Source organism: Humulus lupulus, chromosome 3 (genome assembly GCF_963169125.1).
Source record: "Humulus lupulus chromosome 3, drHumLupu1.1, whole genome shotgun sequence".
Classification (NCBI taxonomy): domain Eukaryota; kingdom Viridiplantae; phylum Streptophyta; class Magnoliopsida; order Rosales; family Cannabaceae; genus Humulus; species Humulus lupulus.
Window position 1 is genome coordinate 117,835,045 of NC_084795.1, and position 10,239 is coordinate 117,845,283.

A 10,239-nucleotide genomic window follows, 5' to 3' on the forward strand; every position below is an offset into this window, starting at 1 on the left:
AAAACTACACCCGGGTTGTGTTTGAGGCTTGAACCCCTGTTAATAAATATGATAATGACTGAGACTATACGTGAGAATATAGGTATAAGTGTATTTAAGAGTATCCGGTAGGCCATGCTTGTATATGATACATCTAATTGTGTGTTGTGCAATATATATGTAACTATATGTATTCTAAAGGCCGGCATAAGGGCGTTGGGCTCAACAGCAACCTAGGAACGCTGCCCGGGCTAAGCGTGTCGAGGTCAGCTACAAGACCATAGGGCTAGGCTTAAGGGCGTCGGGCATGGACATCATACAAATAAACATAAGTGTTAATTGCACTTAATTAACATTATTGAATGTTGAGATTGGTTTATGTGTTTGATAGAGCAGATTATTACTGCTAAGCTTATTACTCATGTCTTATGGCATATTGAACTTATTGATCTAAGTTTACTACTATATATGTTGTTGCTCATTTGTATATGTTGATTTAAGTATTATTGCTGAGCCTTGGCTCACGGGTGCTATGTGGTGCAGGTAAGGGCAAGGGTAAGCAACCTTGATTTAGTGGACCAGCCATGAGTTGGAGAGCTTTAGTGGCTGTGTGTATATATGCAGCCTACTCGACTACCATGGTCGGGACAACTTGGGAGGAACAAGGGTTGAACCCTATTTTACCGCTTAGGACGAATAATTTTTTATTTTATCTGTCTTTTTAACCTATAACCACTTTTTGAGATCTTGTGTATAAACTTAATAATTTTAATGAATAGTAATTACTTCGTTTACCAAAATTTTTATTACCTAACCTTCATTTAGTTTTTAATGACACATTTAAGTCCAAAATGACTCGTTTAGTGAGTTAAGCACTATTTTAAACACATAGTGTAATAGTCTTGCTTAACCAGGGCGTTACAACTTGGTATCAGAGCAATCTAGGGTTAAGGGATACTGAAGAGTAACTGCGCATGTAGACTCGCTACTAAAGATAAGCTCGACTCATGGTTTGGTATCTAATAACATGATGATGTGTTTTACTATTTAAATTGAACCTAAACACCTTACTTGTATGCTAGAATATAGAGCATGATTTGTATATGTATCCTGTGGGAGTAAGGCTAGATAATTAATGCATGAATATTATAGTCTTGTGTCTTGGTATGCATAATGTATGTGGCTATTGTGTTGTTAGGCTCTGCTCGTGGAATATTTCTTCGATATTATTATCATGCCTGATAGGTTAAGTCATTGACTGTAGACAGATTCATAAGTTATGTTTCCAAGGCAGTCAATTGGACCAAGTATGGGTAATATTGAGGCTGTGGATGATAATTGGGGCCAGAACCCTTCATTTGGCACTGGGAATCAGCAACATGATGTTTGTTGGAATGCAAGCAAGACTGCAAAACCAGGAGGTGGAGATTAAGTGGTTGACACAGCAGGTTCTGTCAGGGAACGCTGCTCCATATGTTTTGACAATAATGGCACTAGTTTCGATTCAACCTGAGGGTGAGGACAGATGGGAGCTACTGTATGAAGGATTTCAGAAGCATTATCCTCTAGTTTTTTAGGGAGGCTTCAATCCGTTCAGAGCTAAACAATGGATGGGCATGATTAGCTCCATCCTTGACTATATGGGGGTTGTAGGCAAGGATAGAGAGGCTTGTGCCACATACATGCTGCGAGAGGATGCCGAACGCTGGGAAGTGGTTTCCCAGACCCAAAATATTTTCATGATGGTTTTGCAAGAATTCAAACGATTATATAATGAAAGGTGCTACTGCGATGCAGTTCGAATTGTGACGACCAATGAGTTTATAAACTTCATGTAAGGTAGTAAGACAGTAACAGAATATGTCAACGAATTTGATTGGTTAGCCAAATTTTCTTTTGATATGGTACCAGCAAATTTTGATCGAAAGGAACAATTCATTTGAGGATTGAACTCTGGGGTAGCCCAAAGAGTTAGGTTTCTCCAGTTCATGAGATTCCTTCCTACACACATGCGGTAGGGAGGGCCCTTGCTATAGAGGATGCAGGAGATGAGATATGGAGCGAGAGTGCTGTAGGGTAGGAAGCTCAAACAATGGTACCCCGATCAATGGGATCAGGTAAGGGCAGAGGCCCTAGTAACCAAAACAGGAAGACCCCTGGTAGTTCTATTACCCCAGGTCCTGACAGGAGGGGTTGTAGCACTCAGGATGGCTACCAAGGCGACAATGAGATCTGGAGAAGTTATCCAGTATGCACCAGGTTCAGGGGATGCCATTTGGGAGAATGTCGAGTGAAGGCAAGTTTTCTATGTGGAATGGTTGGGCACTTATGAAAGGATTGCCTGAGATTAAAGAAGGGAGAATCAAGGAGTGTAGATAGCTCGAGTCCAGTTTGACTGTCCTCCTTGATGTAGTCCGAGCCCGAGGCTAGTCCTTCGGAGGTGACAGGTTGGCTTTCTAGTTCTTGTTCTCTTACATTGTGTTGATCTAGTTTGGTACTATGCATTTCTTAGAAGAGACATAGATATGCGGCATATGCTATATGATTATGACGTTGTGGGGCTTGAGACTTTAGTGTCTGCTGGGGGAAATTGATAACTTCCAAGAGAATCGGTCAAAGTATTATTGGTAGAAAGTTAGTGGTAATAATTGATTGTGTGGGTTATATGAGGATTTTGATATGATCCTAAGTGTGGATTAGTCTTCCAAAAAAGGGACAACCATGGACTGTAAGAAAGATAGTGACTTCTGAATTTAAAAGGAAAGGAACCAGTTATGTTTAAAGGATGCCTAGCTATTATGGTAGGTGCCACTCGGGATATATATCAGTTGGACCAGATGAAAACTGGATTGGCCAGTGAGGTTTCAGATGGGTTTACTAAGGTTCGTGAGGATCGCTGTCGCATCATGGAATTGAGTGTGCTACATGATTAAGACAGGGATAGAACCAGTATCCGGGACATAATACAGAATGGCATTAGCTGAGCAAAAAGAATTAAAGGTTCAGTTGAAGAAGTTATTGGAGTTGAGGGTTGATTAGATGGAGCATCTCACCATGGGATAGGTCAACACAATTTGTTAAGAAGAAGGCCAAGTTTGGGAGAATGTGTATCACATATGGATAGCCAAGTAAAGTAATTTTTAGGATTAGGTACCCATTACTAAGAATGAAAGATTCATCTGTCTGGTTGCATGATAGGACAATGCTCTCAAGAATTGACCCTCGATCTAGTTATTACCAGCTAAGGATCAAGGTGAAAGACATTTAAATAATTACCTCTCGCACCCAATATGTTGTGATGGATTTCCAGTGAAGGATCTTGAAATGACCAATGCTCCAGCGTCCCACACAAATTCAACAAGTAGACAATATTGGAATGGTAGGTAAAATTCATGTTTGGATCGATCGAGGGTGAGGAAGCGTGAATTACAGCAAAGGTTCCCTAAGGGATAATTTTTGCATTCTCCAGAAGATATTCATAGGCACATTATGGGGAGTGATGAGATCACATGTGATATTATTAAGATAGAAACAATAAGAAATTGGCTAAAGGAACGTTTTAGAGGTTAGAAGTATGGTAAGACTAGCGAAACACATCGGCGTTTACTTGAAGCATCTTTAAGGACTGCTATACCCTAGACTGAGAAAACGTAGGAACCTAATGATTGTCTGAAATGATAGTTGCGTGCCAGAATTTCAAGAGTTGAAATAAGAGTTGATTAGCATGCCATGGTATTATAATATGCATGTGATGGACTGATACAGGAGGATGGTACGATGGACACTGTCTTGCTTAAAATGAGGAGTTAATAGTGTGGTATGTCAAGGACTAGGGTGTGCCCATGTGTAGACTAAAAAGGTGATTGTTCATGTTGCATAGTGGATAAAGAAAGAACGTAAATGCTCTATACGTGACTTTGAGTTGATAGTATTACCAGATAGCCATGGTAAGGGTGAGGTGACGACACGTATGGAAAAGAATTGCGTGTACTAATATGAAAGTTAAAGAGTTTTGTCACCCATAAGGGGTTGAACATGAGACAAAGGGGCTAGTGGGAACTAGCGAAGAACTCATAGTGAAATCCTTTATCACTTAGAGAAAACTAATCTCGAGGTTGACTCCTTGAGTTAGAAAGGTTTGTGTCAGTTGTATGATTCCTAAAGGACTATAGTAAAGTCAAGTGAGATAACGACCACGATTGGTAAATAATCTATGATTGATGATATGCCTCTATGAGCAATAAAATACAAAAAGAAAATCTTGTAGGAATGGCTAAGAATCCTACTACTTTAACATGGATAGGTTAAGATATGAGGATTGGATGCATGATCCGATGGATGCTGGCATCAAGGGGGAGATTCTGGATGAGTCTTATACTACCCCTTATAATTGTTGTATCCAGAAAGTTTGAATGTATGTTCAGACCTAAAACAGGTATACCAGGAGGCGCGCTGCCTAATCTTTCAGCAAGTAAGAGATGATAATTAGAAGCCAGCAAGGCTATTATGACTATAGGGTATCATGGAGTTAGTATGGAAGGTTATAGTAGGTGAGATGAGTGGATACGAAAAGTTGTGACTTGACATGTTAGGTTAGCACACTATGGTTTGTGTGAGCTAGTTATCATTAGAATAATTATATGCGAAAGGAGACCGTATGTCTCCGTGGGACACCGAAGTCAATAATGTCAGATTGACACCCTTTATTTTCCAAGTTCTGAGAAGGGGCATAGAGGGTGATAAGTATAAGAATGGAAATTGAAATTATTTGTTACCTTCAGACAAACTGACAACTTGAAGGAACAACTTAGACCTGAAGCATTTGACCTCGAATGTGCGAGTTTTTGAGACATTGAGGCAAGTATGGTCCCTTGATTAGATTGTCATGGTGATGAATGACAGTCGTATCTAGGTTGACTCGACATAAGGTATTGTGAGATAGGAAATGAGAATTACTCATTTCGGGATGTGAAACGAGGGATAGGAAGTATTCTGGTTTAGTATTGGTCTGGAGGACCAATAAAGTTATTAAGGACTGTTAGGGCAGGAGTGTTTGCTTTATTGAAAAGATGTATGAGTTCCCAAATTTAAATATGGGAATGTGGAGCTCCAGGATTGGAGACTGTGTACTTCTCCGAGTATTGTGGACTAAAATGATAAGCTAGTTTGGGAAAGAAAGAAGAAATTTGACACTAGATTTGATAAAATTACATAATCCTAATAAGAATTAGGCCAGGGACCTACATATTAGCCTTACCCTAGCATGGGTAGAGGCTCATAAGGTGTTGCTGGTGCCAATGTTAAGGAAAGGGGTGTCGAGTATTACTCCTAATTGGGTGAAGCAACGCTGGAATTCCAGTGGAACTAATTGTCTAAGGAAAGGCAAGTGGAAATCCTTGATAGAAGCAATAAATTCTTATAGAATAAGATTGTCACTCTAGTGATGGTCTTACAAGAAATATCGAGGTAAAGGACTGGACTCAGAAGTTATTGTCATATCAGCAGGATTAGTATCTGGAGACATTTGAATAAATTTTGAGGATGAAATTCTTCTAAGGAGGGGATAGTTGTAATGTCCTGAATTCTCTATTAAGGTTGAGTTCCTTGATTACTGTGCTAGGAGGGCATACTCGGATTTATATATGGATTTAATTGAATATATGTGAGATTATGTGAAATATATGCACTACTACAAAATTGTACTTAGACGACATGCATGAGATGACGTTTGTAGTAGAACTGTTGTGTCATGTTAAAAATATACATGATACAACAGTCGCTCACAAACTATTGTGCCATGCAAATTAAAACTCACATGAAATGACATTTCGAATGAGACTGTTGTAACATGCCTATTTTTAACATGAGACAACATTTCTACTTAAACTGTTGTCTAATACAATACGAATTTTCTAATCAATACCAATTTTGAGACTATAAAGAAATATTTCCCTCTAAATTTATATTATCATTTATTTGGATAAATAATAATATATATCCAATTGGATGAAAGGTTTATCCTAAAATTTGTGAGATTTAAAATAAATTATGATTTAATTATAATATTTGGGATTAAAAGAAAAAGTTTTGATTAGTCAAGATTATTGGATTAAAATATTATTTAATTAAAAATGGGGTTTTTAAAAAATAAAATGAATTTAGTAAAGGACTTAATAGAGGTGATTATTGAAATTTGGGGCCAAAAGGAAATTAAAGAAATTGATTTTATAATAAGATTTTATTTAATAAAAGTAAAAAAACTAAAGATATTATTTTATTTTTCCTCTGACCTTGTTTCTCTTTTTCGATTTCTTCTTCTTCTTTTTTCCCCCAATTTCTTTTTGTTTCTCGTCGTCCCTGTCAATGAAGCGCCGAACAAGACAAACATTGTTGTCTCTGCATCCGAGCATCTCATTAATTTTCTGAGCACGGTAAAGGCATAACTTTTGGGCAGATTTGGGGAAGCGAGAACTTCTGGTGTCTGGGAAAATCTGGGTAAGCATCTCTTTCAAACGACATTCTTTCAGATTTGGTGATTTCCGGCATTAGCATATATGGTTGTTCTTGGTTGTTCTTTGTGGTGAATTTATTATATGTGGGAAATAGTTAAGTTCTGTTCTGGGTTTGATAATAGGTTTGGTTATTTGGGGCTTCTTCTCTGTAAATGCGAATTTGTAAGGGTATTGACTCATGTTGTACCATTGTATGTCTTTGTATTGTAAAGAAAGAAGAAGAATAAATTACGGTAAAGCTATGGGCAGAAATCAAGATCGTAATTTCTATTAAGTATCTTCCATTTGTGTTTCTTTCATTCTTTTTTCTTTTTTAGCATCTCTGTATCTATCTTTGTGTTATTCTATAAAATTTCAAAGTAAAGTACTGAGGTGCTTACTCTCAAAATTCCCAGATTTTATTTTTGTTCATAGATAACTTGTGTTACTTTTGTCTACAATTTGACTGATTTTAAGATGAATTATTTTTTGGGTATTTCTCTGTTTTGTTATTATTTGTAAGTAGCTTTTTATGGGCTGGTGTGTTGAGTAAGGTTAATAAGACAAATATATGTTATAAAACAAGTATAAATATAGTTTGGTGAAGTTTTAATCTTACCCCTAGCGGAATGAAAGGTAGCCAGTAATGGTTGTAAAACACTGCAAAAACAGGTCATGAAGACACAATATTACCAGTTCAATATATAAGCATATATATAGTACTTACACTGTAACAATGTTGACTAAAAAATTCGTCTTACCATGGGAACAAATAGTGGAATGCAGTGGTGATATACCTGGCACAGAAAGAAGGAAAGTGTAATGGATAGATACTTATGGGAGTGAGCTTGCTGAAATCAAGGAATTTGAGCCCAGCTATGGCATTCTTATAATTCACTCAAGGTTTTGATTTTTTCCCTTTATAATTTATGCTTTATGATAAAATTCTGTATGTTTTCTTCTCTTTCTCTCCCTTTATTTATTTAGTTTTAATATGTTTGTTTTCGTCCTTGTTTAGTTGATCGGACTTATAATTTATTACTTCTGGATATGAAATAAATTTCTATTAGATTATTTATGTATAATACTTTAATGTATGTGTGACTCGTTGTTGGTTCTCTGAGTATCATTGGACTTTGTTTACCTTTACCAAACTGATGATTGCTTATCTATAATTAAGCATGTTGTGTATGACTTGTAAATATAATGAAGGAAATGATAAAAGCAAGGAAATGAGAATTTAGGACTGAAAGATAATTTCATCTTATATTTCATGGTGGTTATGTGTTTTCATATGTGAGACAGATATAAAATTTCATGAGTTTTTACACAAAAAGGAAAATTGATTGGAGTTCTAATAGGTGTCTGTCCTTCTGTGTTAAGTTTTTCTTTAAATGTTATTGGTAGTTAAGATTTAAGAAAACAAGTTATTAAATCTTGTGAAAATCTGCAAAAGTAAGCTGGGCCAATCAATAATTGGTTTGTTTGTGTTAGAGATTAATGCACCAGTGGCTGAGAAATGCATATGCCACCTCAATTAATTAAGTATATTATTTATTGTGTGTCATATATTACTAATTTCTTTGCTATGGCTGTGGTTAATTAGGGTATTGAATACTAATTTCTATCTTTAATCTTTACATGTAAAGGACTTGATCTTGATTTGTGTACTGAATCTGTGTCGGTGAAAGGAGAGTTAGGACTTTTATATTGTTGTATGTTTGTGGGAAGTTTGTGTTTGTGCAATTTAAAAGAACATTGACCAGTGAATCCAGTTTATTTATTAATTTTAGAAGGATTGGTTATTTAGAGCGTATATTCACTTTAAAAAACTAGAGGATGATATTGAATTTGTTGAACTCTTGGAGGGGCGTGTTAGTTAATGGGAAGGGTATTTGCTTATTTGTTTTCTACTATTGAGTTAATGCTTTGGTGTTATTATTTTCAAGTTATATATATACATATAAGATTTATAGGAATATGATTCTTATCAACTTTGGAATCCTTTTAAAAAATTCAAAACTTATTTTACTAAGTTTTTAAGTCTACCTTGTGTAGATTCCATTTCTTTGAGTAACCCCACCAAGTATCCCTCTGAGTTTATGTCTACTTTCAAATAAGGCTAGATATGTTCCCATCTGGCTCAAGGTGAATGTGAATGTAAAGTGCATCAATTTCTTCTCAGATCGAGAAAAATGGATGTTTTGTTGAGTTGGAGTCCTTGGGTATGGTTTTGGCATTGATTGTTTATTTTGTTTGGTTTTTGTTGTTTTTGTTGTCCCCACGGTATTCCTTCGCCATAAGTGAGGGTCCTCAATTTATTTGAGAGGAGGTCAATCCTTGAAATTGAAATAATTAATTGAAAAATATTGTAGTAGTTAATATGCCTGTCTAATCTATTTTTGCTGGTCTCTTCTGACTTTGTTTGTGGTTCCATGACAGATGGCAGAGGTGAATGGAAACAACATGGAAGAAGAGGTGGTACTGGTAGCAGGGAATAATAGTAATAATAATAAAAAATATGATTTTATTGATCCTTATTGGGATGGGAAACCTTACCCAACACTAAAATCCAAGCCCATCTACCCCTACCCAGATCAGCCAGATGATTTTGAAGAAGATTTGTTAATTGTTGTAAACCAACTGAAACTCACTGATGTATTATCTCTTACTCTGTCTCTTTATTTAAAGCACACCTCTCCCTCTCTCTCTATATATATATAAATATATATGTGTCAATTGTACTTGATATCTTACTTGCTAATATTTTCTTATTTGTATAGAGTTTTCATGTTGATTACCTTCCTAAAGGCAGAAGGCAGTGGCTTGCGTTTAACGTGCGCTCTGCTGATGATGAAAGGGGTTGGAAAGCATCTCTTGCAGCAGTTGCTGAATTTAACAGGCTCAATGTTTGTTGGCTTAATAATTTCATGATATTTGTTTTAAAATAAATTAAACTTTATTTTTTTTTATGAATTTTCTTGAAATGTTTTCTTTCTTATCTTTTATATATGCATGTATGCAGGGTGCTGATTTGAAGCTTAGCAAGGTTCTGAGTGTGTTATCTGGGATGGCTGCAGGAGTGCATTACGATTTGACGTTGCAATGTACTGATGGTTGCTTCTATGAAGCTAGGATCTTCATGGAAATTGGCGATGCTATCGAGTTAATAACATTTAGGCCTGCAAAACATTGGCCAAGGCCAACGATGAGGTAAGAATTTAGTAGATAAGAAGATTGTGAAGAGGAGGAACTAGCCAATTAGGTGGTGCTGAAACCTCATGAACATAGATGGTACCAATGAACTAGGAAGAACTAGAAGACTTGGGGGAAGAAAATACCTTTTTTCATTTTATGCAAATGGTTTCTTTTGTTAATAATTTTGATTGATTGGTTCTTTCTTAAAAAAATTATTAAAAATCATGTTCTCTAAATAAACTTGATAGTATTTTAGAATTGATTTGTTATATTGCTCCTATTTTTAAAACCAAAATCTGCTATATAAAACCAAAATTGATTTGTTATATTGCTTCTATTTTTAAAACCAAAAAAGGGATTCTATATATATATATATAGAATTGATTTGTTATATTGCTCCAAAAATAAAAAAATTTATGCTGATCCAGAAAAGTTAAAGCAACAAAAATATAAGAATTTTAATATCTACTCTATTCAAGAATTGCAACCAGTAGTTGAATCTTCGTCTTAGTTTATAAATTACCTAACTAAATCTTTTAAATATTAACACAACGTTTTTCTTTTAATACCA

At 35.7% G+C, this 10,239-nt stretch overlaps 1 protein-coding gene across 1 annotated transcript; it reads left to right on the top strand.

Moving 5' to 3' along the window:
* Nucleotides 1-1,358: 1,358 nt before the first annotated feature.
* Nucleotides 1,359-9,826, top strand: LOC133824973 (uncharacterized). Its single transcript, XM_062257980.1, has 4 exons — nucleotides 1,359-1,547; nucleotides 8,913-9,128; nucleotides 9,254-9,379; nucleotides 9,496-9,826. Exons 1-4 carry the CDS (start codon nucleotides 1,359-1,361, stop codon nucleotides 9,685-9,687), a joined length of 723 nt encoding a protein of 240 aa, XP_062113964.1. The 3' UTR covers nucleotides 9,688-9,826.
* Nucleotides 9,827-10,239: the final 413 nt, after the last annotated feature.

Coding starts and splice junctions, on each gene's coding strand:
- LOC133824973 (XM_062257980.1), top strand. CDS start 1,359: ATGATGTTTGTTGGAATGCAAGCAAGACTGCAAAACCAGGAGGTGGAG. Junction 9,129..9,253: donor ACCAACTGAAACTCACTGAT/GTATTATCTCTT, acceptor TTATTTGTATAG/AGTTTTCATGTTGATTACCT. Junction 9,380..9,495: donor CTGAATTTAACAGGCTCAAT/GTTTGTTGGCTT, acceptor GCATGTATGCAG/GGTGCTGATTTGAAGCTTAG.